This window comes from Microcaecilia unicolor, chromosome 8 (genome assembly GCF_901765095.1).
Source record: "Microcaecilia unicolor chromosome 8, aMicUni1.1, whole genome shotgun sequence".
Taxonomy (NCBI): Eukaryota; Metazoa; Chordata; class Amphibia; order Gymnophiona; family Siphonopidae; genus Microcaecilia; species Microcaecilia unicolor.
This window is the reverse complement of record NC_044038.1, coordinates 133,380,206-133,404,260: the sequence shown is the minus strand read 5'-3', so window position 1 is coordinate 133,404,260 and position 24,055 is coordinate 133,380,206. Positions and strand designations below refer to the sequence as shown.

General features: G+C 40.8%; 1 protein-coding gene across 1 annotated transcript in view; it reads left to right on the top strand.

Moving 5' to 3' along the window:
- Positions 1 to 24,055, top strand: part of TENM2 (teneurin transmembrane protein 2) — a 1,250,894-nt gene that overhangs the window by 602,248 nt on the left and 624,591 nt on the right. The window contains exon 6 of the mRNA XM_030212543.1: positions 23,751 to 23,956. Within this exon, the coding sequence (XP_030068403.1) occupies positions 23,751 to 23,956 (206 nt within the window). The remainder of the gene's footprint in view (positions 1 to 23,750; positions 23,957 to 24,055) is intronic.

Here is a 24,055-nt window from a genome sequence, read left to right as displayed (position 1 = left end):
TGTATCAGAAAATATCGGAAGTGTAAGGAAAAGAAAATAGTACTGTCTGTATGATTAGCAAATGACCAATTTTATGTTATTAAATTGATCTTTCTGCTGTAGTGTCCCACCTCTGTAATTCTACCAAAAGTAAATTAAACGAACTTTGGGTGATATGAGTTACTATATCAATATGCTCACAGTAAATGAAAGAAAGCACAACTATAATTAAATTGGTTGTACAGAATAGCTCTTTTAGGGTTTTTTAGTAGCGTATTAGAGCCTTTTGTTTAAAGAAGCCAGGGCATAGTACCTTTCACAACATTTACCTAACAGGATAATTGCACACATTTACATGAGCCCAATCAATCTGCATTGATTGTTTTGTTAGGCATTTCAGGTCACCAATCAGGATATATTGGCAATAAGTTAATTAAATACCATCCCTCCCCCTATAATGTGTAATTTAATCATTTATTTTTGTAGCATTTTAATCAAGATACATGTGCTAGGAGGATAATCCTATTTAGCAATTAATAGCTGAATACAACATGAATTAGAATGCAAGGAAGGTATATTGAAGTGTCCCCAGTCATGATTCTCCCTTCTTCAAGGCTCTGCTACCTGTTATTTCCGTAGGATGGTAACATGGATTTTTACAGCATCTTTGTTGCAGGGTATGCAGTTCATGGCAATCCTATAGGAATACCTAGCATTCAGTCAGAAACAATCCTTGTCTCCAACACTTTCACCAGTACTCTGTTCCATGAATCCAGCACCCTTTCTGTAAAGAAGTATTTCCTCGGGGTACTCCTGAATCTGTCCCTTTTCACCTTCATCATATGCCCCCTCATACAGCTGAAAGAGACTTGCCTCATATGCATTTAAGCCACAAAGGTATTTAAATGTCTCTATCATTCTTCCAAAGTAAAACCCCAAATGTGATATGTTATAAACTCTTGTGAGAGACAACTAAACACTTCTAAACACAATTTGTGTGTGCAAGTTAATTGAATAATGAGCCAATTAGCACCAATAATTGGCTTTCTGCCCTGAAACTTTGTGCAATTTCAGACTATTGATATCTTTGTGGCCCTTTTTATACTTCCGACAAATCAAAGAGTAGGGTAAAGAGGGTTGGCACTCCCAAAGACCACAAGGAAGATGAAACGGTTCTTCAATATGAAATTTATTGGAGATACACCAAAATGACTTGACATAGCAGCCGTGTATCGGCGCAAAAGCACCTGCCTCAGGAGTCTAAGAAATACATATGATTGGTGGTTATAAAATCATAAACATCATGACAATAATATAATAAAATCGCACAAAATAAATAGTATAACATAACAAATACATATTAAAACTATTTATAAAATATGGATTAAAAACTGTACAAAGAGTACTAAATACTAAAACATGGGCTAGAACAAACTGATAAAAGTCAAAATACATAAAAATATCTGCTAATAGTTGTAAGGCTAAGCATAAAAGTAATTTATAGGATTTTACAAAGGTTATAAAATGTGATGGAGAAACTTGATAGCAAATGCTCACAAGTTTAGAACATGAACATCAAAAAATGTACATCCAGAAATGTACATCTAAGCTTGATTTAGTGGCTGCAACAGCCAATTACAAAGATATCTTGGGATATAGGACAATAACTACATACCCATAAAAAGGTAAAAGAGCACAAATTTCAAAACAGATAAATAGAGCTCAATTTTATGGCTACAGCAGCTGATTTAAAGCCTAATTTAAACCAAATCATTGATTTAATGCACTAACCTTAGAATATGATGTATAGGAGTACACTGGTACTCATATGTAGCTTGTATAGGTTAGGCAAACAGTAAACAATATAACAAGAACACTGTTAAAACAAGCTGATAAAGAGGAGATAAAGACATATGTTCAAAAGTCTAAGGTCCCTGTTTACTAAGGTGTATTAACGTTTTTAGCACACGCTAAAAATTTGCACGTGCTAACGCTAGAAACACCCATATATTCTTATGTGTAGAATTAGCAAATGCTAATTTTTAGCATGCATTAAAAATGTTAATGTGCCTATAGCGCGGCTTAGTTAATAGGGCCCTAAATGATAAAAACAAGTTAACTACTACTACTACTACGCATTTCTATAGCGCTGCCAGGGTTACGCAGCGCTGTACAAGTTTAAACACGGGGAAAGTTGCTCATAGCAGGCTACTCAGCAATGGAATTCCTTCCCAAAGTCAATTAGATGTGTTTCTGATTACCTAAAATTTCGTAAATTGTTGAAAGCACTTTTGTTTTAGTGAATTCCTTGCCACTGTTGACCATTGTAATTCTGTAAGCTAGGGCTATGTTTACTAAGCTGTGCTAGTGTCTTTGGCGCTTGCTATAGATTAGTACACACTAAATGAAAGTTGCCCATAGGAACATATGGGTGACTCTAGTGTTTTAGTAATGAAACAGAAAAGCATGCTGCTGAAATTTCTACTAGAGTAACATAACAGAAAGGCATGCTGCTGACATTTCTACTAGAGTATCAGAACAGAAGAGCATGCTGCTACAATTTCAACTAAAGTAACAAAACAGAAGGGCATGCTGCCGAAATTTCTATTAGAGTAGCAGAACAGAAGAATATGCTGCCAAACTTTCTACAAGAGTAACAGAAGAGCATGCTGCTGACATTTCTATTAGAGTAACAGAACAGAAGGGCATGCTGCTGAAATTTCTACTAGAGTAACAGAACAGAAGAACATGCTGCCAAAATGTCTACAAGAGTAACAGAAGAGCATGCTGCTGAAATTTCTATTAGAGTAACAGAACAGAAGGGCATGCTGCTGAAATTTCTACTAGAGTAACAGAACAGAAGGGCATGCTGCTGAAATTTCTACTAGAGTAACAGAACAGAAGAACATGCTGCTAAAATGTCCACAAGAGTAATAGAAGAGCATGCTGCTGAAATTTCTATTAGAGTAACAGAACAGAAGGGCATGCTGCTGAAATTTCTACTAGAGTAACAGAACAGAAGAACATGCTGCCAAAATGTCTACAAGAGTAACAGAAGAGCATGCTGCTGAAATTTCTATTAGAATAACAGAACAGAAGGGCATGCTGCTGAACTTTCTACTAGAGTAACAGAACAGAAGAATATGCTGCCAAAATGTCTACAAGAGTAACAGAAGAGCATGCTGCTGAAATTTCTATTAGAGTAACAGAACAGAAGAGCATGCTGCTGAAATTTCTACTAGAGTAACAGAACAGAAGGGCATGCTGCTGAAATTTCTACTAGAGTAACAGAACAGAAGAACATGCTGCCAAAATGTCTACAAGAGTAACAGAAGAGCATGCTGCTGAAATTTCTATTAGAGTAACAGAACAGAAGGGCATGCTGCTGAAATTTCTACTAGAGTAACAGAACAGAAGGGCATGCTGCTGAAATTTCTACTAGAGTAACAGAACAGAAGAACATGCTGCTAAAATGTCCACAAGAGTAATAGAAGAGCATGCTGCTGAAATTTCTATTAGAGTAACAGAACAGAAGGGCATGCTGCTGAAATTTCTACTAGAGTAACAGAACAGAAGAACATGCTGCCAAAATGTCTACAAGAGTAACAAGAGCATGCTGCTGAAATTTCTATTAGAATAACAGAACAGAAGGGCATGCTGCTGAACTTTCTACTAGAGTAACAGAACAGAAGAATATGCTGCCAAAATGTCTACAAGAGTAACAGAAGAGCATGCTGCTGAAATTTCTATTAGAGTAACAGAACAGAAGAGCATGCTGCTGAAATTTCTACTAGAGTAACAGAACAGAAGGGCATGCTGCTGAAATTTCTACTAGAGTAACAGAACAGAAGAACATGCTGCCAAAATGTCTACAAGAGTAACAGAAGAGCATGCTGCTGAAATTTCTATTAGAGTAACAGAACAGAAGAGCATGCTGCTGAAATTTCTATTAGAGTAACAACAGAAGAGCATGCTGCTGAAATTTCTACTAGAGTAACAGAACAGAAGGGTATGCTGCTGAAATTTCTACTAGAGTAACAGAACAGAAGAATATGCTGCCAAACTTTCTACAAGAGTAACAGAAGAGCATGCTGCTGAAATTTCTATTAGAGTAACAGAACAGAAGGGCATGCTGCTGAAATTTCTACTAGAGTAACAGAACAGAAGAACATGCTGCCAAAATGTCTACAAGAGTAACAGAAGAGCATGCTGCTGAAATTTCTACAAGAGTAACGGAAGAGCATGCTGCCAAAATTTCTATTAGAGTAACATGACAGAAAGGCATGCTGCTGAAATTTCTACAAGAGTACCAGAAGAGCATGCTGCTGCAATTTTATACTAGAGTATCAGAACATGCTGCTACAATTTCCACTAAAGTATCAAAACAAAAGGGAATGCTGCTGAAATTTCTAATAAGTAACAGAACAGAAGGGCATGCTGCTGACATTTTTGTAACGGAACAGAAGGGTATGCTGCTGAAATTTCTACTAGAGTAACGGAACAGAAGGGCATGCTGCCGAAATGTCTACTGGTGCTGTTTAACCAGGTGTACTTGATGAAGTCCAAATCTGATTTGCTGCTGCTTAGAAGAATTTACTGCCAATCCAAAAATGATGAACATTGAAATTGCAGATCTGTCAGAGCCCAGAGAGGTTTCTTAGGGACCCTTTTACTAAACTGTAGTAAGTAAAATTTGTTTTGTGGCACTGGGGGCAGGTCAGAACAGAGGGTAGGTGTGTTCTGTGCTAATAGGTTGGCACAGCTACATTGCCTCATATTAACCAATTAGCTCATGAGCCCTTGTCGCCTACAAAATAGGTGTCGGTAAGTGCTCACACGCTAATGGCCATGCTGTAATGGGAAGCTAAGCATGTGGCCATTAATGCTGGAAATTGAAATATTAGCCATTTTGCTCAAACGCACGTGAATGACACGCATAAGCACATGCTAAGGCCACTTTATACCACATTTTAATAAAATAGCCCTTTAATTAGATAGGCATTGAACTCAGTGCTCCTGCAGCCTTGGACTTGATGGACCTTTGATCTGATCCAGAGAGCCGTATCTTATCTTATCCTAAATCTTCAAATGCTTCACAGTTACCAATTATATAAAATTCTCCCAAGATGCACCTCTTTTATAAAGGCAGAACAAGTTCCTATGTGCCCTTAGAAAATAACTCTCCGAACTACCCCTAATAACGCACATATTTGTACCTGCTGCAACACTGGTGGGCACTGCATGCAGGTAAAAAACAGTGGCAAACAAAAGCCAGTGCATGAGTACTTGTATACTTTGACCCTGTGCAAGTCACTTAACCCTCCATTTCCCCAGGTACAGAAACAGATTGTGAGCCCAGCAGGGACAGAGAAATTACCTGCATAGAATACTGTATGTAAACCATTTTCTGTGTGAAAAGCATGTACACATGGAAAAGACTTTATAAAATCACCCTCACCATGGCTGGAAATGTAAGTGGATGGAGTTCTACTGGGATAGATTTGTGAATTTACATGATATATGCACAATGACTCAGAGATCTATTTTAGCTCCAACTTTATTTAATATATTTTTGGCCCTACTGGCTACAGTCATTCAGAATTTGGGCATGAGTATGTATTGTTATGTGGATAGCATTCAGATGTTAATGTTGACCAATTGTTGGGATCAGGCTTTCCAGAGAAGGTGAACTCTTGGTTATCTGTCATTGCTGCACAGTTGGTTGGTCACAAATTGAAATTGAACCTGTTAAAATCTGAGGCTCTGTGGTTTACGAAACGCAACGTCTTGCCCTTATTTGACCATGTATCAATGGCCATTCCATTCCTGTTAATGATACAATTATTTCACTCAAGAGTTTTAATGGACTGTGAACTTTCTTTTGTGCCTTAAATGTCATCTCTTGTGAGGAAATCATTTCTTTCTTTGAGGAAGATCTGCTTCCTTAGGTTATCCGTAGAATCATCAGCTTCAAAAATAGTGATATCTGTTCTTGTTAATAATAAACTTGCTTATTGTGACTGTTTACTGGTGAGTGTTCCTTCAGTTTATTTGTGTCAACTTCAGCTTCTTCTGAACATCATTGTTAAACTTTTATTTAATATGAAATACTCTGAGCATGTTATATCTCACCTGTAGGACCATCAGCTGCCAATTGCAGGAAGAATGAAATGTAAAATCTTGATAATGGTATTTCACTCTCTTGCTACAGGGATTCCAGTTTACTTAGACTCTTTGCTCATCCCCTCTTCCCCTGGGCATACTCTTAGATCCTCTCAAGGAATCCTTCTGTCCATTCCTTGTTTTAGGGTATCAAGGTTTGATTATTCGTGACAAGCTTATTTTTCTTGGTTAGCTTTATGTCCTGGAAGTCTTTGCCAGCATATTTACCTGAAGGTTACGCTTTTGTCAGTTGTAAAACTAATCTGAAACTAGAGATCGACCGAAACTGAAACTGCCACCAAAACTGTCTAAATGTTTTTGTCCAAAACCAAAACTGCAGCCAAAACTCATTAACTGGTTTCAGCCGAAGCTGAAACCTAAAACACAAATTTGGATATGTGAATATGAACCAGTTATGGTGCTGGGGGTTGTCAGAGCTTGCAGTCTGTATCCTTCTATATCCCACAGTATCCAAGCCAGAGTATAATTTACAGTATTTTGTCTCCAAGCAAAATAGCATCCACACACATGGACTGCAGCTAATTAAAAACTGAAACTAAAAGCCATGGTGCTTATACAGTGCCTGATTTTGTGGCACACATGGAGTGGCAGCTGACGTCATAAGTCCACAGAGAGGCTAATTCCTAAGGAGCTAATCATCCCAAATTTACAGAATTAAATTCCTGCTAAAATTATGTAACAAATTCAATACAGAATGGTAGATAGTTAATTCTTGAGTGCACAACTAATGTGTTTTTATTTGTGTGTTTTTTTAAGGGGAAAGCCTCATACTGTCACGGGGATAACTTCTATTATACACCCACCTTCCGGGTGAAACCCTTCTCGTGACTGTTTTAATCACCGACAAAACCCCCTTCCATCCAATGTGTGCAGCTAGTTTTTGTAACACTCACTGATCATGTTACTATTTGTTTCTCATGTTTTATATATTATTTTTTGTAGTTATTTTCAATTACTGTCATGCACACACATTACTGATTCTTCACATCATAATACTATCCATGGCAGGCTTAATGTGGCCACTTATCTGAGTAATCCGTAGTGCTCAAAACACACTGGACCCGACAGATGCCTGTTTCGCTTTCAAGCTTTGTCAAGGGATCTTCAGTTCAGTAGCACCGGATCTGTTGAGAAAAGACAACGCCTGTCAGTTGCTTCATTCGCTACATTCTCACACTCAATCGTTCAGGACAGAGGCTCACATCAACTCGACCACGTCCTCAGTGTGCTGCCACATAAGACAAATGGCGGCAGCTTCTTATAACTGGTCGCTTCGCCGGAAATGATTCACATCCACTGGAAAAGCCTGATGTCAAAATTGTGCTCACATAAAACACCCCCAGTGTATATATGTATTAAGGCCCTTCGGTTCCAGAGTATCTAAATGATAGATCCAAAAAGTTTCTTGCTACAATAGTCTTCTATCCACATCGCCACCCCTCTGTGAGGGGACTATGCAATCAATGACCATGCATCTCAACTCTTGCACTGTATGTCCAAATTGCACAAAATGTTGGACTAACTGGGCTCCAATATTCTGTGTAAAGATTTGGGAGCAATCGTCCATCATCCTCGCATGTAGTAATCTGGAAGATTTCCCTATGTAAACTTTATCACACGGGCACTTGATTAGATAATACAATGGCTGTAGTCCGACAGGTCGTCCGATGTTTGAGATGGTATATCCGACCGTTGTGTGTGAAACTATTCACTTCCACTGTCGTTTCACATGTCTTGCAGTGTGGTCTGTTGCATTTATAGTGACATCAGGCTTTTCCGGTGAATGTGAATCATTTCTGGCAAAGCGACCAGTTATAAGATGCTGCCGCCATTTGTCTTATGTGGCAGCACACTGAGGACGTGGTCGAGTTGATGTGAGCCTCTGTCCTGAACGATTGAGTGTGAGAATGTAGCGAATGAAGCAACTGACAGGCGCTGTCTTTTCTCAACAGATCTGGTGCTACCGAACTGAAGATCCCTTGACAAAGCTTGAAAATGAAGCAGGCACCTGTCGGGTCCAGTGACTTTTGAGCACTACAGATTACTCAGATAAGTGACCACTTTAAGCCTGCCATGGATAGTATTATGATGTAAAGAATTAGTAGTGTGTGTGTGCAAGACAGTAATTGAAAATAACTACAAAAAAAATGCAAAAAAATAATATAGAAAATATGAGAAACAAATAGTAACACTATCAGTGAGTGTTACAAAAATTAGCTGCACACATTGTGTATTGAATTTGCTTCAAACTATCGTAGATTAGCGTTGCAACTTGTTTACCAAAATTATGTAACAAAAGCATTTATTTGGAGCACCCTAGTGACCATATAAACTATTGTGCAAGATCATTTTTTAACCTTTAGAAGAAAATATTGGGGACTTATAGCAGTGAGTACCTAAGCATAACAAAATCAGTTAACTATGCCCCATATACCATTTTATGTAGGAGCAGTGCCTCTTCTATGCTGCTCACTGTAACCATCGCCTATGTCAGGAAACGGCGTTTGCTGCCGACCCATGATCACAGCCCTCGAGCGCCTGAAACAACTCACTCGAGGGCTCTTAGCGCAAATAGCATGCAAATGCATGCTAAACAGGGCTCTTAGTGCAATTAGCTTGCAAATGCGTACTAGTCAGTGCTTAACGCATTCATCCCCAATGATCAGCGTCCAGCAAGCCAAAGATTGGGTTGCTGGCCGCGGCAAAATCAATGGCAGCTCTGAGCTGGCGTTAGACTTTGCGGATCATTGGGGAGGAATGGTGAGCCCTGTCCAGCATGCAGTTGCATGCTGGCAGGCCCCCGTTCCCCCCCAAAGCAAACGCGAACTGGGGGCTGGAGGTCTGGTGGACCTCCGGTCCCCCCGACGATCCCACCCCCCCCCCATGTTCACGGAGGGCTGGAGATTCGGTGGGTCTCCAGCCCCCCCAAACCCCCAGAAATTGTGAAGTGGCCGCCTCCGGCCAAACGCTCTCCCACCCAGCGACGGTCTGTAGCCCCGCCCAGCGCATCCCAGGATGCAATGGGCGGGGCTGGGCGCCGCCATTTTGCAGCGGCGTCGACTGGAAGAGGAGGGAGGCAGGCTGCGTCCCTCCTCCAACGAAAGGTAGGGAGGGCGGGAGGGGGGGGTTGTCACCACGGACCACCAGGGATTGAAAGGAGAACGCTAGGGGGGGAGGAGTTGGAGTGGGCTGGAGGTCCACCGGACCTCCAGCCCCCACCTCCCCTGTCACTGGGTGGGAGGGTGGGAGAGTGTTTGACCGGAGGCGGCCACTTCACAATTTCTGGGGGTTTGGGGGAGCTGGAGACCCACAGGATCTCCAGCCCTCCCTGAACATGGAGGGGGTGGGATCGTCGGGGGGACCGGAGGTCCTTCGGACCTCCGCCCTCCCCCCCCATTGCTGGGTGGGAGAGGGCTTGGCTGGCGGCAGCCACAACGTTTTCTGTGGTTTTGGGGGGGCTGGAGACGCACCCGACCTCCAGCCCCCGTTGTTTGGGCATGGGGGCAGGCTGTTTGACAGGTTTGGGCTTTTGACAGCTCAGACCTGTCAAACAAGTGTGGGAGGATTGTGCTGAGCGCATGCTCAGGCACAATTCTCCCGCACTTCTACATGATAATCAAAGATAATTGCGCGCTGCTTAGATTTGCATGCATTATCTTTGATCATCTATGCAGAAAAGCCCTGCGCTGTTCCAGCGGTATTTTTAGAGCGCTGTTTGGAACAGCGCGGGGCTTTGGATCATGAGGGCCTAAGTTGCAGATCTTAAAACCAATTCTGAACACAAATACCAATAAGAGTACCTTTAAAAAGGCAGCAGTGAATATACACAACAGCAATATACATCCCATTGGAAAAGGCAGACAACTCCGACTCAGATATCCCCACACAAACCACATGCCAGCCGAATGTCTCACCTGCTTGGTCACATGCAGAACACAGACCAAGCGACATCAATTACAGAATAAAGGACCAAAAATTAGAAATTGTCCTGTAGCTTGGTATCAGCCCTTCCCTTCCCTACCCCCCATCCATCCCCATAGTCTGGGATCAGACCTACCCCCCCATCCATCCATGTATCCCAGCATCAGCCCATCCCTTCCCCATCCATCCCCCTAGCCTGGCATCAACCCTTCCCTTCCATACCCCCACATTCATCCCTATAGTCTGGGATCAACCCTCCCCTCCCCCCATCTATCAATGTAGCCTAGTATCATCCCTTCCCTACCTTGCCCCCCCATACATCCTTGTAGCCTGGCATCAGCCCTTCCCTACCTTTCCCCATCATCCATCCCATAGCTAGGCATCTACCTTACCCCTACCCCTCCCTGTAGCCTAGTGTCAGCCCTGTCCTATCCCCCTACCGATCTCCCCATAGTCTGGCATCTCCCTTGCCCTTCCGAATCTCCCCCCCCCCCCCCACCCAGAAGCCCACCAGCATTACACTGTAACTATTTAAAAAAACATTTGTGTTACCTGGGCAGCTGGGTTTGAGTTTCCCAAATTAGTTGCACAGTGTGCAGTCTGTGTATATGGTGGTAGACTGTGCTCAGTGTGTTGGCTCCTGTACCTGTGTGTGGTGGCTGTGGGCTGCAGGGGAGTGCTGAGGCTTGGGGAGGGAGGGGACTGAAAGGAGTTCATTTCTATTCTCCCTTTCCCCGGGGGTGTCTCTGGCCCACCTTGTGGGTCACACATGCAAAGCCCTACTCTCACAACTAAAGTCATCCTCAATGAAACAAATCATTCCTAAACCACCCAAATACACCAAAGAACACCTCTCTCACGACCTTACCTAACACCCTTCCATCTTAATCCTCTTTCACTTCAGCTTATGATCAACTATTTTTGTAAAACATGTAATGACGTTCTCATATCTATACTCTGTAAGCCACATTGAGCCTGCAAAAAGGTGGGAAAATGTGGGGTACAAATACAATAAATAAATAAATAAATAAATAAAGTAAGCAGAGGGTGTAATTATGAATATTTACCCCTGAGTGAAATCTCCAGAAGTTAAACTAAAACACCAAAAAGGTTCTGTGACCAAAGACTGGACTGTACCCCAAACAAAAAAGTGAAAGTGATATGTATAAAATATAATTGTACCCAATTTGTGGTTTAATGATGTAAACAGGACAGCGAAACATTTTGCTGCTTAAAAGGGATGCATGATCTTTCCTTACCTCGAAACACCTTGTACACAGTTTACACTGAATCTGTGTATAAAGTAAAAAAAGCTAAAAATACAAGGTGGTAAATTTAAAGGAACAACGTGAATGATGTCATTTGAATATTGATGCTAAGGGATAATGAAAACAGAGTGTTTGCCAAACCAATTATCTTAATATAAAAGAAAAAAAACCCTAAATTTATGGCCATCTTAATAAAAGAAGACATACCAACATGAACTCCATCTAATTAAAAAGAATATACCAACAAGCACTCTCCAAATAAAAACTTAAGCAAACAAGTTAGGTGCATTATGTCCTAATAAAAAAAGAGTATAACCGACGACAAGCACTCCACAAATAAAAACTTAAAATTAAGCAAACTAAATGCATCTTGCGTATGGATTTTCTGTGCGGACGTATACACAATATATACATTAAAATCATTATAAAGTGCTTCGTGCTATAATAGATGATTAAAAAATGGATAAATCAAAAAATGTTTTAAAAACCTGTGCAGTGAGCGTGTAATACATAATAAATACAATAGGATCAATACAAACTTGGAAACAATAAGAAGTGTGTCTTGCCTATATCACAAAATAAAACTGTTTAAAAAGTAAAATCAAGAAGCAAACCTTGCGCAGAAAAAGCTTATTCTAGCTCTGCTTAGCATCGCATTTTATTAATGAAGCCAAGTCTCTTGACCAGACAGAATTGGTTATTTTGATGACCAGGATATTTCTTGGAAATTTGGTGGCTCAACAGTTGTCAGCGTCTCTGTGCCTGTAACAGAATAGGGCCCAACTTCTCCAGCTGAGCTAATTACTGAGCTGAATCCAGCTGGCCCGAAGTCCGGGATCAGGTCTTAAGGTGCTCGGACTCAGCACTGCACTAAAACAATTAAGGCAGAACCACCTATAAGATAATTGTCCACAGAGCAGCTGAGACTGAAAAGTAAAGTCACACTCCTGACTTCCCCACTGAGCACTGCACTAAAACAATTAAGGCAGAAGGAGGAATCGAGCTGCTGTGTTTGCTGCCAGCCAGCTGCCTGAATGCATGTGGCTGAGACACAGCTAAACTAAAAGGCTGTGTGCACTGCAGGCTAACCGGTGCCTAGAAGACTGGCTATGATTGGAGGATCAGGACAAACTGGGTGGGCCTGAGCCGAGATTGGGTGGGCCTGGGCCCATCCAGGCCCACCGGTAGCTACGCCCCTGGCCCCAACTACACACCTAAACTGCCAGGGATTGTAAAATAGGCCCAGGTGGGCCTACGAGTGGTGGTGGGCAGGTAGAGAGGGAGACAAACAGGATAAAGTGCATATTTTCATCTTCCACCAAAACACATGATCATTTTGCACCGAAACTGAAAGCATAGCCAAAAGCTTAAATAGCCTTTCAACCAAAATCAAACAGAAAAAGGATTTGGGGCCAGTTTCGGCCACAATCTGGTTGGCCTCTATCTGAAAACCTAGTTGTTGGAATTGCCTTTCTCTAGTCATTCACCAGTTTTTCTGTTAAAACCTTGTCATTTCTGGGGTTATCAGGGTCTCTTTTTATCTTGAATTTACAGCTCTCTTTTACTTTGTCCTGGATAGTTTTTGTTCTCTTTTTCATCCCCTTCCATTGATTCCTGCTCTTGTTTGTTTCTTTTATAGTCTGCTTGTTTATTTGATTTGTACTGTACATCACCTTGATGTATTTGCACTGTGAAAGGTGGTATATCAAATACAGAGTATTAAATAAATAAATAAATAAAAATAAATTATCACCAAAGGGCTACTTTTCTCATTTGCCATACAACCGCTCAAATCATCCTTCATATGTAATAGGCAGGCAGTTTTCAAAGTGATTTACATATATACCCCCACCCTGGGGTGTGTCCCCCTCTGTTAATAAGTTTCTGAGGAGAACCGTTCTGACACTGAACCCATCTCCCTGATCTGTCAGCCAGTGAGCATAGCAAAGGGAAATTACAGAATATTTATTATTTCAGGATGTTGTTAGAAACTGCACATGAAACATTAACTACAGACAAATAAAACTATAAATATGCAGTGTTGACCAGTTCCAGTAACTGACCATAGGACAGTAAACTATAAATAGTGTATATACAATTCTGTTTACTGGTACCAAGACCTGATATACTTTAAATCATCAGTGAACTCACCGTAACGCTCCAGAATATGTTATTTACAACAATAATAGCGCCCAGTAATATATATGCATAGATAATTATATTTAACTGCAGGTCCCCTGAAAGTAACCTTGGTAATAAAATGTACAGGATAGAACTGTGATGTTTAAAAGGAGGTCCACATTTTGTTGAGATCAGGGATTCGGGAATGTAAAGCTGGAATCCACATAAAACTTGGGCCTAGTCATGATTCATAAACAGAAAAATAAGTACAATTGTTTTAGGTTAGTGAAAGGTGACACTGGAGTGTAGACTCATTGATCAGCACCAGTCCAATGCAAATAGGACCTCTGTGCAGGAGTAATCCACCTTCCATCCTGCAAGCTATTTTCATCAACCATTTGGCTGGAGCAAACTGCACTCTGGTCACAGATGACAGGAGACAGCTAGACTCAGGAATGACTGTACACACAGGCAGAGTCCCACTGCACAGTACTTTAAGGCACAGTCATTCAACACGCCAGTTTCACCCACTCTCACTCCCAGCCCAGCCAGGGCTACCATATGGCTCCAGAAAAAGGAGGACACATTAATCCAGTCCAGGTTTTGCTTCCATTGAAAGCAATGGAAGTAAAACCCAGACTGGCTCAATCTGTCCTCCTTTTTCTGGAGCCATATGGTAACCCTAAGCCCAGCAAGACTTTGTCCTCTCCGCTTTCTCATTGGCTGAATCCCCATCTGTGTTTCAATTAGTCTTTAGAGCAGTGGTTTCCAAACCTTTCTTGCAGGAACCCCCAGCCAGTCAGTTTTTCAGGATTTAATCATTTTGACTTAAATATTTTGACACCCACCGGACAGGACTTAACAAAGATCTGGGTTTTCTAGCTCATTATAAACCATGAAATTTCACTGCTTTGTCACCCTCTGATCACCATACATATCTCCCTGTCCCCCATCCTCTCAGCCCTCTCTGTTTCTCACCTACCACACCCCTCCCTCATCCTTTCAGACTGTCACTGAAATACTTTGATGTTTCACTTATATATGCTGTTACTTATCAAAATTTGCTTATTTCTGATCTGACAAAGAAGGGCTACCTTCGAAAGCTAATCAAAAAATGTATGAAGTTAGTCCAATAAAAAATGTATCATCTTATTTTCTTTTCTATGTTTTATTTTATTCTATTTCTATTGATCAGCCTTCCATGAGAGATCAAATTATGCATGTGGTACAGTCAGTGTTTCATCAACTGCGGATGTTATTTCATTAAAAACCTATGTTATGTCCAGTTGATTTTAGGAGTGCTGTTCAGGCGATGGTTTTGTCAAAAATAGATTACTGCAACTCTCTTTGTTTGGGTGTTCCAGAGTATAGGCTTAAAGTGTTACAAACAGTACTGAATGCAGCTGCTAGATTGGCTGCTGGTATTTCCAAATTTGAACATATAACACCAGTGTTGAAACGACTTCACCGGTTGCCTGTGAAACATAGAGTGCAGTATAAAGTTTTGACTCTTATTTACCAAGTGGTTCATGATAAAAAGCCATGGTATTTCGATCAGATTTTCAGTCTGTTTTAATTTGGAAGGTCTTTAAGATCTGATTTCACTAAATGTTTGAATCTGCATTTGGTACCTTCTGTGCATCATGCTACTACCTGAGCATCAGCCTTTTCAATTGCAGGAACACATGTGCAATGCTTTGCCAGGTCAACTGCGTATAACTACTACTTTTCAGCAATTTAAGAAAATGTTAAAGACACAGCTTTTTGTTCAAGCTTTTTTTTCTGATGGGTAATGTAGAGTTGTAGAGTTTGTGACAGCAGCACTTTGTTATGTATGTTAATGAAAATGTATTTTTGTTATTTTGTATTTTAATATTCAGGTTTTAATGGAAACCCCTTAGTAAATAGGCGGGTTAGAAGTATTTCAAATAAATAAATGTTGACGACAAGCATGGGGTGACTACACAAAGTGTAAGATAGGAGGGTGCAAACAGTTTTACCCATGGTAACCAGATGTCTGAAAATTGCCTTCCCCAAGTGTGGATTCCTCAACATAGTAACATAGTAGATGATGATAGTCCATCCAGTCTGCCCAACAAGATAAACTCATAGCATTTGGTGTGCCAGCATGTGCCCTGCCCTTAGAACATAGGGCAAAAACTTGCTGTATGGTCACTGCATTACATGTAGTGGCAGATAATGTGTGCAGATATGTGTAGGTTGGAAAAAGAAAGGTTTACACATCTACCTATATATCCAGCTGGTGCACAATCATCAGCAAAGAGAAAGGACATTCATGTGTTCCCTTTCAAAACTGGCGTAACGCTCCAGCATCTAGAAAGTATGGGCCGGATTCTGTATAAGGTGTGGCGAGTAGCGCTTATTATTTAATATGTGCGGCCAATTTATGCATGCTATTCAACTGAGTAACAAGCCAATTAGTGATAATTGGCTGATAACCAATTATCGCTAATTGGCAATAATTGGAATTTACGTTCACTTCTTTTTAGGTGTATTCTAAAAACAGGCAGATATAAATTCCAATGCATGTAGCTAAAAAGGGGGCACAGCCATAAGAAGAGTGTAGGCGTGTCAGGGGCATCAATCAAATTTACGCCCATTGTTATAGAATTCAGGCAACATGTGTATATTTAGTCATGGGTATTTATACTGTGAAACACACGATAACTACACCATAGCAGAGAGAATATGGACCATGTTCAAACCACCCCAACTAGACACAGTAAAGACACAATTGACAAAATACATACATGCATGCATACTGCCTACTTGACAAATGCCCCAACTACATGATGAAAAATCCACCAGACTGGTTCATTGAGTACCTCACCAAACACATCACATACATGTTTGAAAGAGGTCAATTTCCAACAGACAAAGGCGACATAGTATATGTCAGTGATATCACAAATTATAGACCAGTAGTCTCAATACCACTACTGACCAAAACGATGGAAGGTCTAATGGAATATTTGACAAAGATCTCAATTCTTCATAAATCCCAATCAGGTTTCACTGAGATGGTAATAACCACCCTGATAATGAAATTCAAAAGCATAATATGCCAAGGATAAAACATATTACTACTACAATTCGACATGTCAAGTATGTTCGACCTAGTAGACCACACCACACTAATGACACTGCTTGACAACTTAGGAATCAGCAGTGCAGTGGCAACATGGTTCAATGGCTTCCTAAGACTAGATCCTACATTGTAAAGATGTCCAACCAAACATCAACCTCATAGACCTTTGAGTGCAGGGTATCACAGGGATCGCCAATATCAATGTAATGATGGCGCCACTCGGAAAAAAACTGGAATTAATGGGTTTCAAGCAATTTATATATGCAGACGACGTCACCATCTTCATACCTTTCAAAAACAATATCACAAACATACAGAACAAAATTTTTTAAAGGATTTGACCTCATGGAAGAATGGGCAACAACTTTCAAACTCAAACTGAACAGAGACAAAACCAAATTCCTAGTACAATCCATCCCACACAACCCCACACCCTACCAAAAATCCACAATCAACCAGTGAACATACGAAATTGAAACACAAAATACTAGGAATCATTCTTGAGAAACATCTAACACTGGACAATCAAATATCAATGTTGGACAATCAAATCCAGATACTAGTCCAATCAACGATACTGTCACAACTAGACTACTGCAATGCAGTATATGTAGGGTGCAAGGAAAACACAGTAAATTGCTGCAAACAGTCCAAAACACAGCAGCAAGACTGATTTTCAAGAAATCGACATACAAAAGAGCAACAACATATCTTTCCCGTTGTGGGAACTAGCATATCTTTACCGTTGCGGTTCAGGGTGCCAGAGTGCGCAGGCAGGCTGCGGTCCCTATTGCTCTGCAGTGGTGTTGCCGGATCCGTGGGCATACAGGGCCCCGTCGGCATTGTCTGCCTCCAGCTGCTGTCGTCTGCTTCTGGTGACCGCTGCCACTCTCCTGGCTGCATGCTGCTGCTGCTTCTTCAGCGCTTCATCTGTGTTAACTGAGTATTGCTACAGTTCCCAATTGTGGATCGCCTTGCCGGGAACTGTGCGAGCCACTCTGGTCCGTCTGGATTTCCATCATCCAACTTGGTCCACCTGGATTTCCACCGTCCATCTTAGTCTCTCTTCCCTTTCCCTTCTTACCCTGTTCTTTCTCCCCTATCTAATGTAATTGTAATTGATTTATCTGTGCATTGTAAGCCACTTTGATTCTGCTTCATGTGGATAAAAAGTGGGGTATAAATGTTCATAAATAAATAAATAAACAACCCCACTGCTTGAAACACTAGATTGGCTACCAGTCAGATCAAGAATATTTTTCAAAGCGAGCACCCTAATCTTCAAGATCCTATTTGGAATGGCACCCGAATATATAATTAACATGATTGAACTATCCTCAAGAAATGCCAGCCCAGTAAACAGAAACTACTTACTCCTACATCTACCCAACTGCAAAAACACCATCCATAAAACTATCTACATAGCAGGATTTAGCTACTAAGGTTCTAAATAGTGGAACTTGATTAAAAAAAAAACATAAGAAGCATCACAAATCTCCTCCAATTCAGAAAAGAAATGAAAACCTACCTCTTCAAAAAAATTCTACATCTAATCACAAAGATATTGTTGCTTTCCTTGCAAATCTACCTGTTCAAAACCTATATGAATAAACATCACCAAAACTCTACAACTGAACACAAAAGCTACCACTACCTTTTTCTCTTCAAATCTATCTCTTCAAAAACTCTATGAATAACCACACAAATTATAGATGCCCTCTCCACACGGCACAAAACTATTGTAACTCCACCAAAATGTAAATTGTAAGCCACGTTGATCCAAAATTTGTTTTTGGATAATAGTGGGATAGAAGAATGTACAAATAAATAAATACCAGGTTTTCAGTGGTTGCACCTAAATGTACACACGTTCTCCTAAGCACTATTTTATAAACCACATTTTACTGTAGACACAATTTATAGAATAGCGCTATGCGTGTTATTCTGATGCACCTACATTTTAGACGCTTTTTACTGAATCTGGCCCTATATGTAGACTTTTGTCCCTATGTGGACAGTTTGAAAATTGTTTCCTCCCCCTCCCCAATAATAATATTTTTGTCAGTTTGTACACTAATATTAAAGCAGTTTCAGGGTGCACTGAACAAGGAAGAGCACTTATTTATCAAGTATCTTTCCACGCTGCCTGATATCTTTAATTTTTAAGTCCACAGTCTGTAGTTACATCTTTTCAAGCTGTAGATTTTACCAGCCAGAAACTCATCCCAAAACTTTGTGATCTGTTTGGTCACATTTATTCATAGTCTGCATGCAATCCCACATTTACTGTTATCTCCTCACGCACAGTCATTTAATAACTTTCCCCCTGCTAGATGTAAAGACTCACCTTCTTCAAGATTTAAGAAAGTGCCAATAAAACATATTAAATGGTATGGCAGCCACAGAAAGACCCATGGGATAAATGTATATGGAAGCAGAGCTATCATCAGTCCTCGACAGTGGCAGGTGACCTTTTCTCACCTTCTATGGGGGTGTAAACAAGTGATTCACTGGCAGCGCGCCAAGCTAATGTGTGGGACTGTGGAGTGCTGAGACAGTCTGAAGTCTGTATTTGCAGCTTGGCTTCTTTATTCCTTTATATATTAAATCAAGCACAGTTTGTAAGATGGCTTTACCTTCAGTATAGTTCTGCGTGTGAACATGCATCAAGTAAAGATTGACAGAACATTCCAAAATGATCCCATGAGGGAGGAGAGACACAGATATCTCCCTCACTAAAACTGAGTGAATTACCAGCAAGTTGCAGGTGCATTACTCAAAAGCAAGCAGAAAAGCGAGAATTTTGTTTTTGCACTGACTTTACATTTTTTGCACTGACTGTACACAAACAGGGTAGATGGCACCTTGGCACTCTCCTTTCATCACCACACATTCTAAATACCCACGCCTGACAAATTGTCCAAGAAGAAGAGTGGAATTTATTATCTCCGCAACATTCTAGTACTTAAATATGTGAAGACATTTACAATATCGTGTAAATATATACATGCATTCAATTAACAATAACCAGCAATAAATTATATGTATATAACTTCTATCTAGAGCATTTTTGGACAGGGTGTCTAACCTTTTGAGTCACACAGCTCATGAGGCACCTTTCCTGCTCCACCTTCGGCATCTACTGTTGACATGCCGAAGCACTACCACCGATGAGGGGTTGCCATAAAAGCACATCCCCATTTAAGCGTTGACACTCGTTCTTGATGCCTTCGGCCTCCATGGCAACCCTACTTACCCTACTTCAATACGAATAAGCAAATGAATGAAGAAAGATAATGATTGTGAAGGAGTATCGTGGCTGTTGCCAGCATTCTTTGCTGTAAGGGGAAGTGTGCTTTCAGAATCCCCTTTAGTCACTGCCCCTGAAGCAGCCTGCAATAAGTGAAACGTGGTCACATTGGGCTATTGTAAATAAAAGTGTACTATATTTCATCTTCTGTGATCCATTATCTTTCTTCATTGCTATGATCTGTGGATCATACCTGCCTCTTTTTGTGTTGAAGCCCTACTTCAATTCTATAGTATTTCTTGTGTAGCAGAACACCACATTTTCACCTTTGAAAATTAAAAATTGCCAAACATTTTTTCAATATTTGAATTAAATTGATGGGAGGTTTTTAAAGCCAGTGTGAAAGATTTAGGTGTGCTTGAAGATAACACCTGTCTACCTCTGAGAGTTTTTTCCTTCCCTTTTCAAAACCTTTGTAAGGTGATTTTGTAAGAACCTTGCACACTGAATTGGTGAAGCTATTTTTGGTTTATTGGTTGATCTTTACTTGATATCATTTTCTCTGTTTCTATAAAATTCCATCAAACATTTGTCCCTAAAACATTTCTAGTGTATTTTTTATACACCCTTGTTCCTTTAATATTCAGTTTAAGACATTATTTGTAATTACTTTACTCCCTAAGCTCCTAAACTTTGATTTAAAGAAAGCAGCCAGTGTACTTTTTACAAGAAAACCAGTCACCCAATATTATCCCACTATTATTGTTCCATGGTTTTTTTTTCTCAGGGGTTTGTCCTCCAACCTGTCTAATGAACTGTTGATGAACTTCTATTTTACAATAAATCCATTAATTACAAAGAAAGTATTTAAAGTGCCACAAAGCATCTATCATTGTCACTGCAGTCTCCATGCGCCAAGCATGAGTAGGGACTATCATCTGCATTATTCATGCTGTCCTCATCAACCTTGTCGTCCTTTCCTGACTGAAAACAGAACAGCAGTTTGCTTGTCATGTTCTTTACAATGTCCCCTTTAGTCCTCTGTGACTCTAACGTTCCTTGAATCATCATCGAGCTACCCATAATACTTAGACATCGTTTTTCTGAAGCGGGGGTACTTTAAAGCTCTCTTCTAGCAATAAAAACTTGGCTATTTATAAACTGCACCTTCCTTTTGTTTCTTGGCCTGGATTCAGATGTTGCCAATGCTGCGGAGCATTTCACTGGCAATCAGTGACAATCTTAAAGTCACATTCTTGAATCCCCCTTTTCCCCTTCTATAATCTATTTACTCCCTCCCCTCACAACACAGAGGGCATGCATGGGTGAGTCAAATTATTTCACTGGCCTCAAGGGATAATGGAAGCCTCCTGGAACAGAAATTCTCAATACAGTCCTTAGGGGCCACCTAGCCCAGGAGCATCACAAGCGCCAAACATGACCTACGTGTCACTCTCCTCTCATCATTCTCCCACCTACCCATTTTCTTGATGTCAGCAAGAGACAGCAATGAAGGGGGTGCAATGGAAGAGTAGCCTAATAGTTAGTGTAGTGAATGAGAAGCAGGGAAACTGGGTTCAAGTCTCACTACAGCTCCCTGTGACTCTGGGCAAGTCACTTAACTTTCCATTGCCCCAGATACAAAAACTTGGATTGTGAGCCCTCAAAGAGCAGAGAAAGTCCCTGCTTATAATAAATGTAAACTTCTTTGGTTGTACCACAGAAAGGCAATATATCAACTCCATTACCCATTTTGGAGCTTCATGTTCCCATGCAGCCACATTGGCCACACATATCTAGCCCTGATCTAGCCAGTCAGGTTTTCAGGTTATCCACAATAAATATCCATGAGATGCATTAGCATGTACTGCCTTCATTGTATATAAATATCTCTCATGCATATGTTCATTGTAGATATTCTGAAAATCTGACAGGTCATGTGGTCTCTGCGGACTAGGTTGACAACCACTTTCTTAGAAGATACCATAATCTTGCTTTATGGCTATAATGGGAGCTCTTCCCACCCTGACTTGAGGCACTTCTGCCCTGATGTGTCCAAGCCTTGCTGGCTTCATTGGAAAACATGAGCGTCCTACGCCACAGTTGAAGGCACTCAGACTTGAACCACAGCATCAACTCTATGAGCTACTTTTAAGGGTTTAGCATTTGTTTCAAGGATTGTATGTAAAGATTGTATTTAATTCTTGGTGTTTTAATGGGTGTGGTTTATAGGGATGTATTTTTTATTCATTTTTTTGTATAGTATACCCACCTTGATTCTGTAATAATGATTTAGTGCAGGATAAGAATAATAAAGTAACCTACATTTGTTTATCATCAGAAGGATACCCTGCTTCCATTTTTATTCAAATGTAGAGTTCTGAGAAATGTAATATCATCTGATGCAGTCCACAAAAGCAGAACACATGTCTTCTAATAGTTTTTAAAAAAAGGCTTTTATTCTTGCCACTTTAAAACATGACCCAACGTGGCCACGTTTCGTCTCTCTAGGGGCTGCGTCAGGGATTAACTATTAGGGTCCCAAAGGGCACAAACACTAATAGTTGGTGGATGTAACAATGAAAACAGCTCAGCAGCTAGTAGCAGGATAAAAAGAGTGTCTCCTCATTTCTCAATAGTAGCTATTAGGTGTTTGAGCCCTGACGCAGCCTCTAGAGAGATGAAATGTGGCCACATTGGGTTGTGTTTTAAAGTGGCAAGAATAAAAGCCTTTTTAACTATTAGACTGCAGGAATTAGCCCAGCTAACTCCCGCAGTTGGTGCTGAGCATGGATATTCAATGACAGGCCGTTTCCGGTTTATTTTTGGCCAGTTCAAACTTAACTAGCCAAGCCGATATCCAGCGCTGGCCGGTTAAGTGTGAACCGGCCAAAGATAGACCTGGTATTCGTGCAGCCAAATATGGCTACCAAAGTTAGCTGGCAATGCTCTCAATATCAGCGGCTAGCTGTTATATCACACGATGGCCAGCCATGTCCTGCTGAAAATTTGAGGATAGTCAGTTATGGGGCATTTAACCGGTCAGGTGCCGATCCTGGCCGGTTAAATGCTTTTGAATATCAACAGCCCTTTCCCACAGAGTAGCAGACAATGCTGCTGAGAATTCTCTCTAATTGTTTCTGCACTCTCCGTATTGTTCAAGGCTGAAGTGAGTGTTTTCTCTATGCCACAGTGAAGGCTGGCCACCTATGTGATGCCTATTCAGATAGGGGCATTGAATCTATGTGGATTTCTTTTTAATGGTATGACTGACCTAAACACTCACCACACTATTTAAAAATGGACCTATTTATTTCCTTCTTTCAGTAGAAGAGAAATAGACAGAAAGAGCACATACCTGTGAGGGATATTTTTCATATTAATATTCTAACTATTCATGGTTGAAAACCATCTGATGCTGCTGATATATGGGAGAGAATCTTTAACAGGTTTTAGAAGAATTAACTTTTCTGAACTATTTATCCAGTATGAAAATTAAGGGCCCATTTTACTAAGTGGTAGTAAGCCCAAAGCGAGCTTACCACTCGCTAAACAGGAAGTATTGTCGGGCTACCGCAGTAGCCCGGCTTTACTTCCCACCCCTAGCGTGCTGCCTGGTTACAGCCAGGTTAGTGCGGGAGCCCTTACCGCCACCTCAATGGGTGATGATGAGGGCTCCCCCCTCCAAAATGGCTGTGTGGCAAGTTCTTTACTTGCTGCACGGCCATTTCCTTAGGAAAGAGATACTTCCCTTTTAACTGCTGCGGTAAAAGGGGGCCTTGGCGCATGTAGGCCCCCTTTTGCCACAGCTTGGTAAAAGGGGTCCTAAGTTCTTTATGAGGCATGGCAGAGGAGAAAAGCAATAAGATGGGTCTGTTATCAGTATTTGTCCTCTTCATGAGTGATTTTTCTTTTCCAGGACCGTGGACAACTAGAAACAGCAGCATAGACACTGGAGAGATAGAGGTTGGACGGAGGATCACCCAGGAGGTAGCAGCAGGGGTATTTTGGCGCTCTCAGATTCACATCATTCAACCACAGTTCTTAAAGTTCAACATCTCTTTGGGGAAAGATGCTCTTTTTGGTGTTTACATCAGACGAGGACTGGCACCATCACATGCTCAGGTATGCATCTTATAAAAGCCTGGTTTACCTAAATTAAAAAGCTAGGGTGTTCTACAAAGACCCCTCTTTGTGGTTTGTTTCATATAATCTTTTACATAT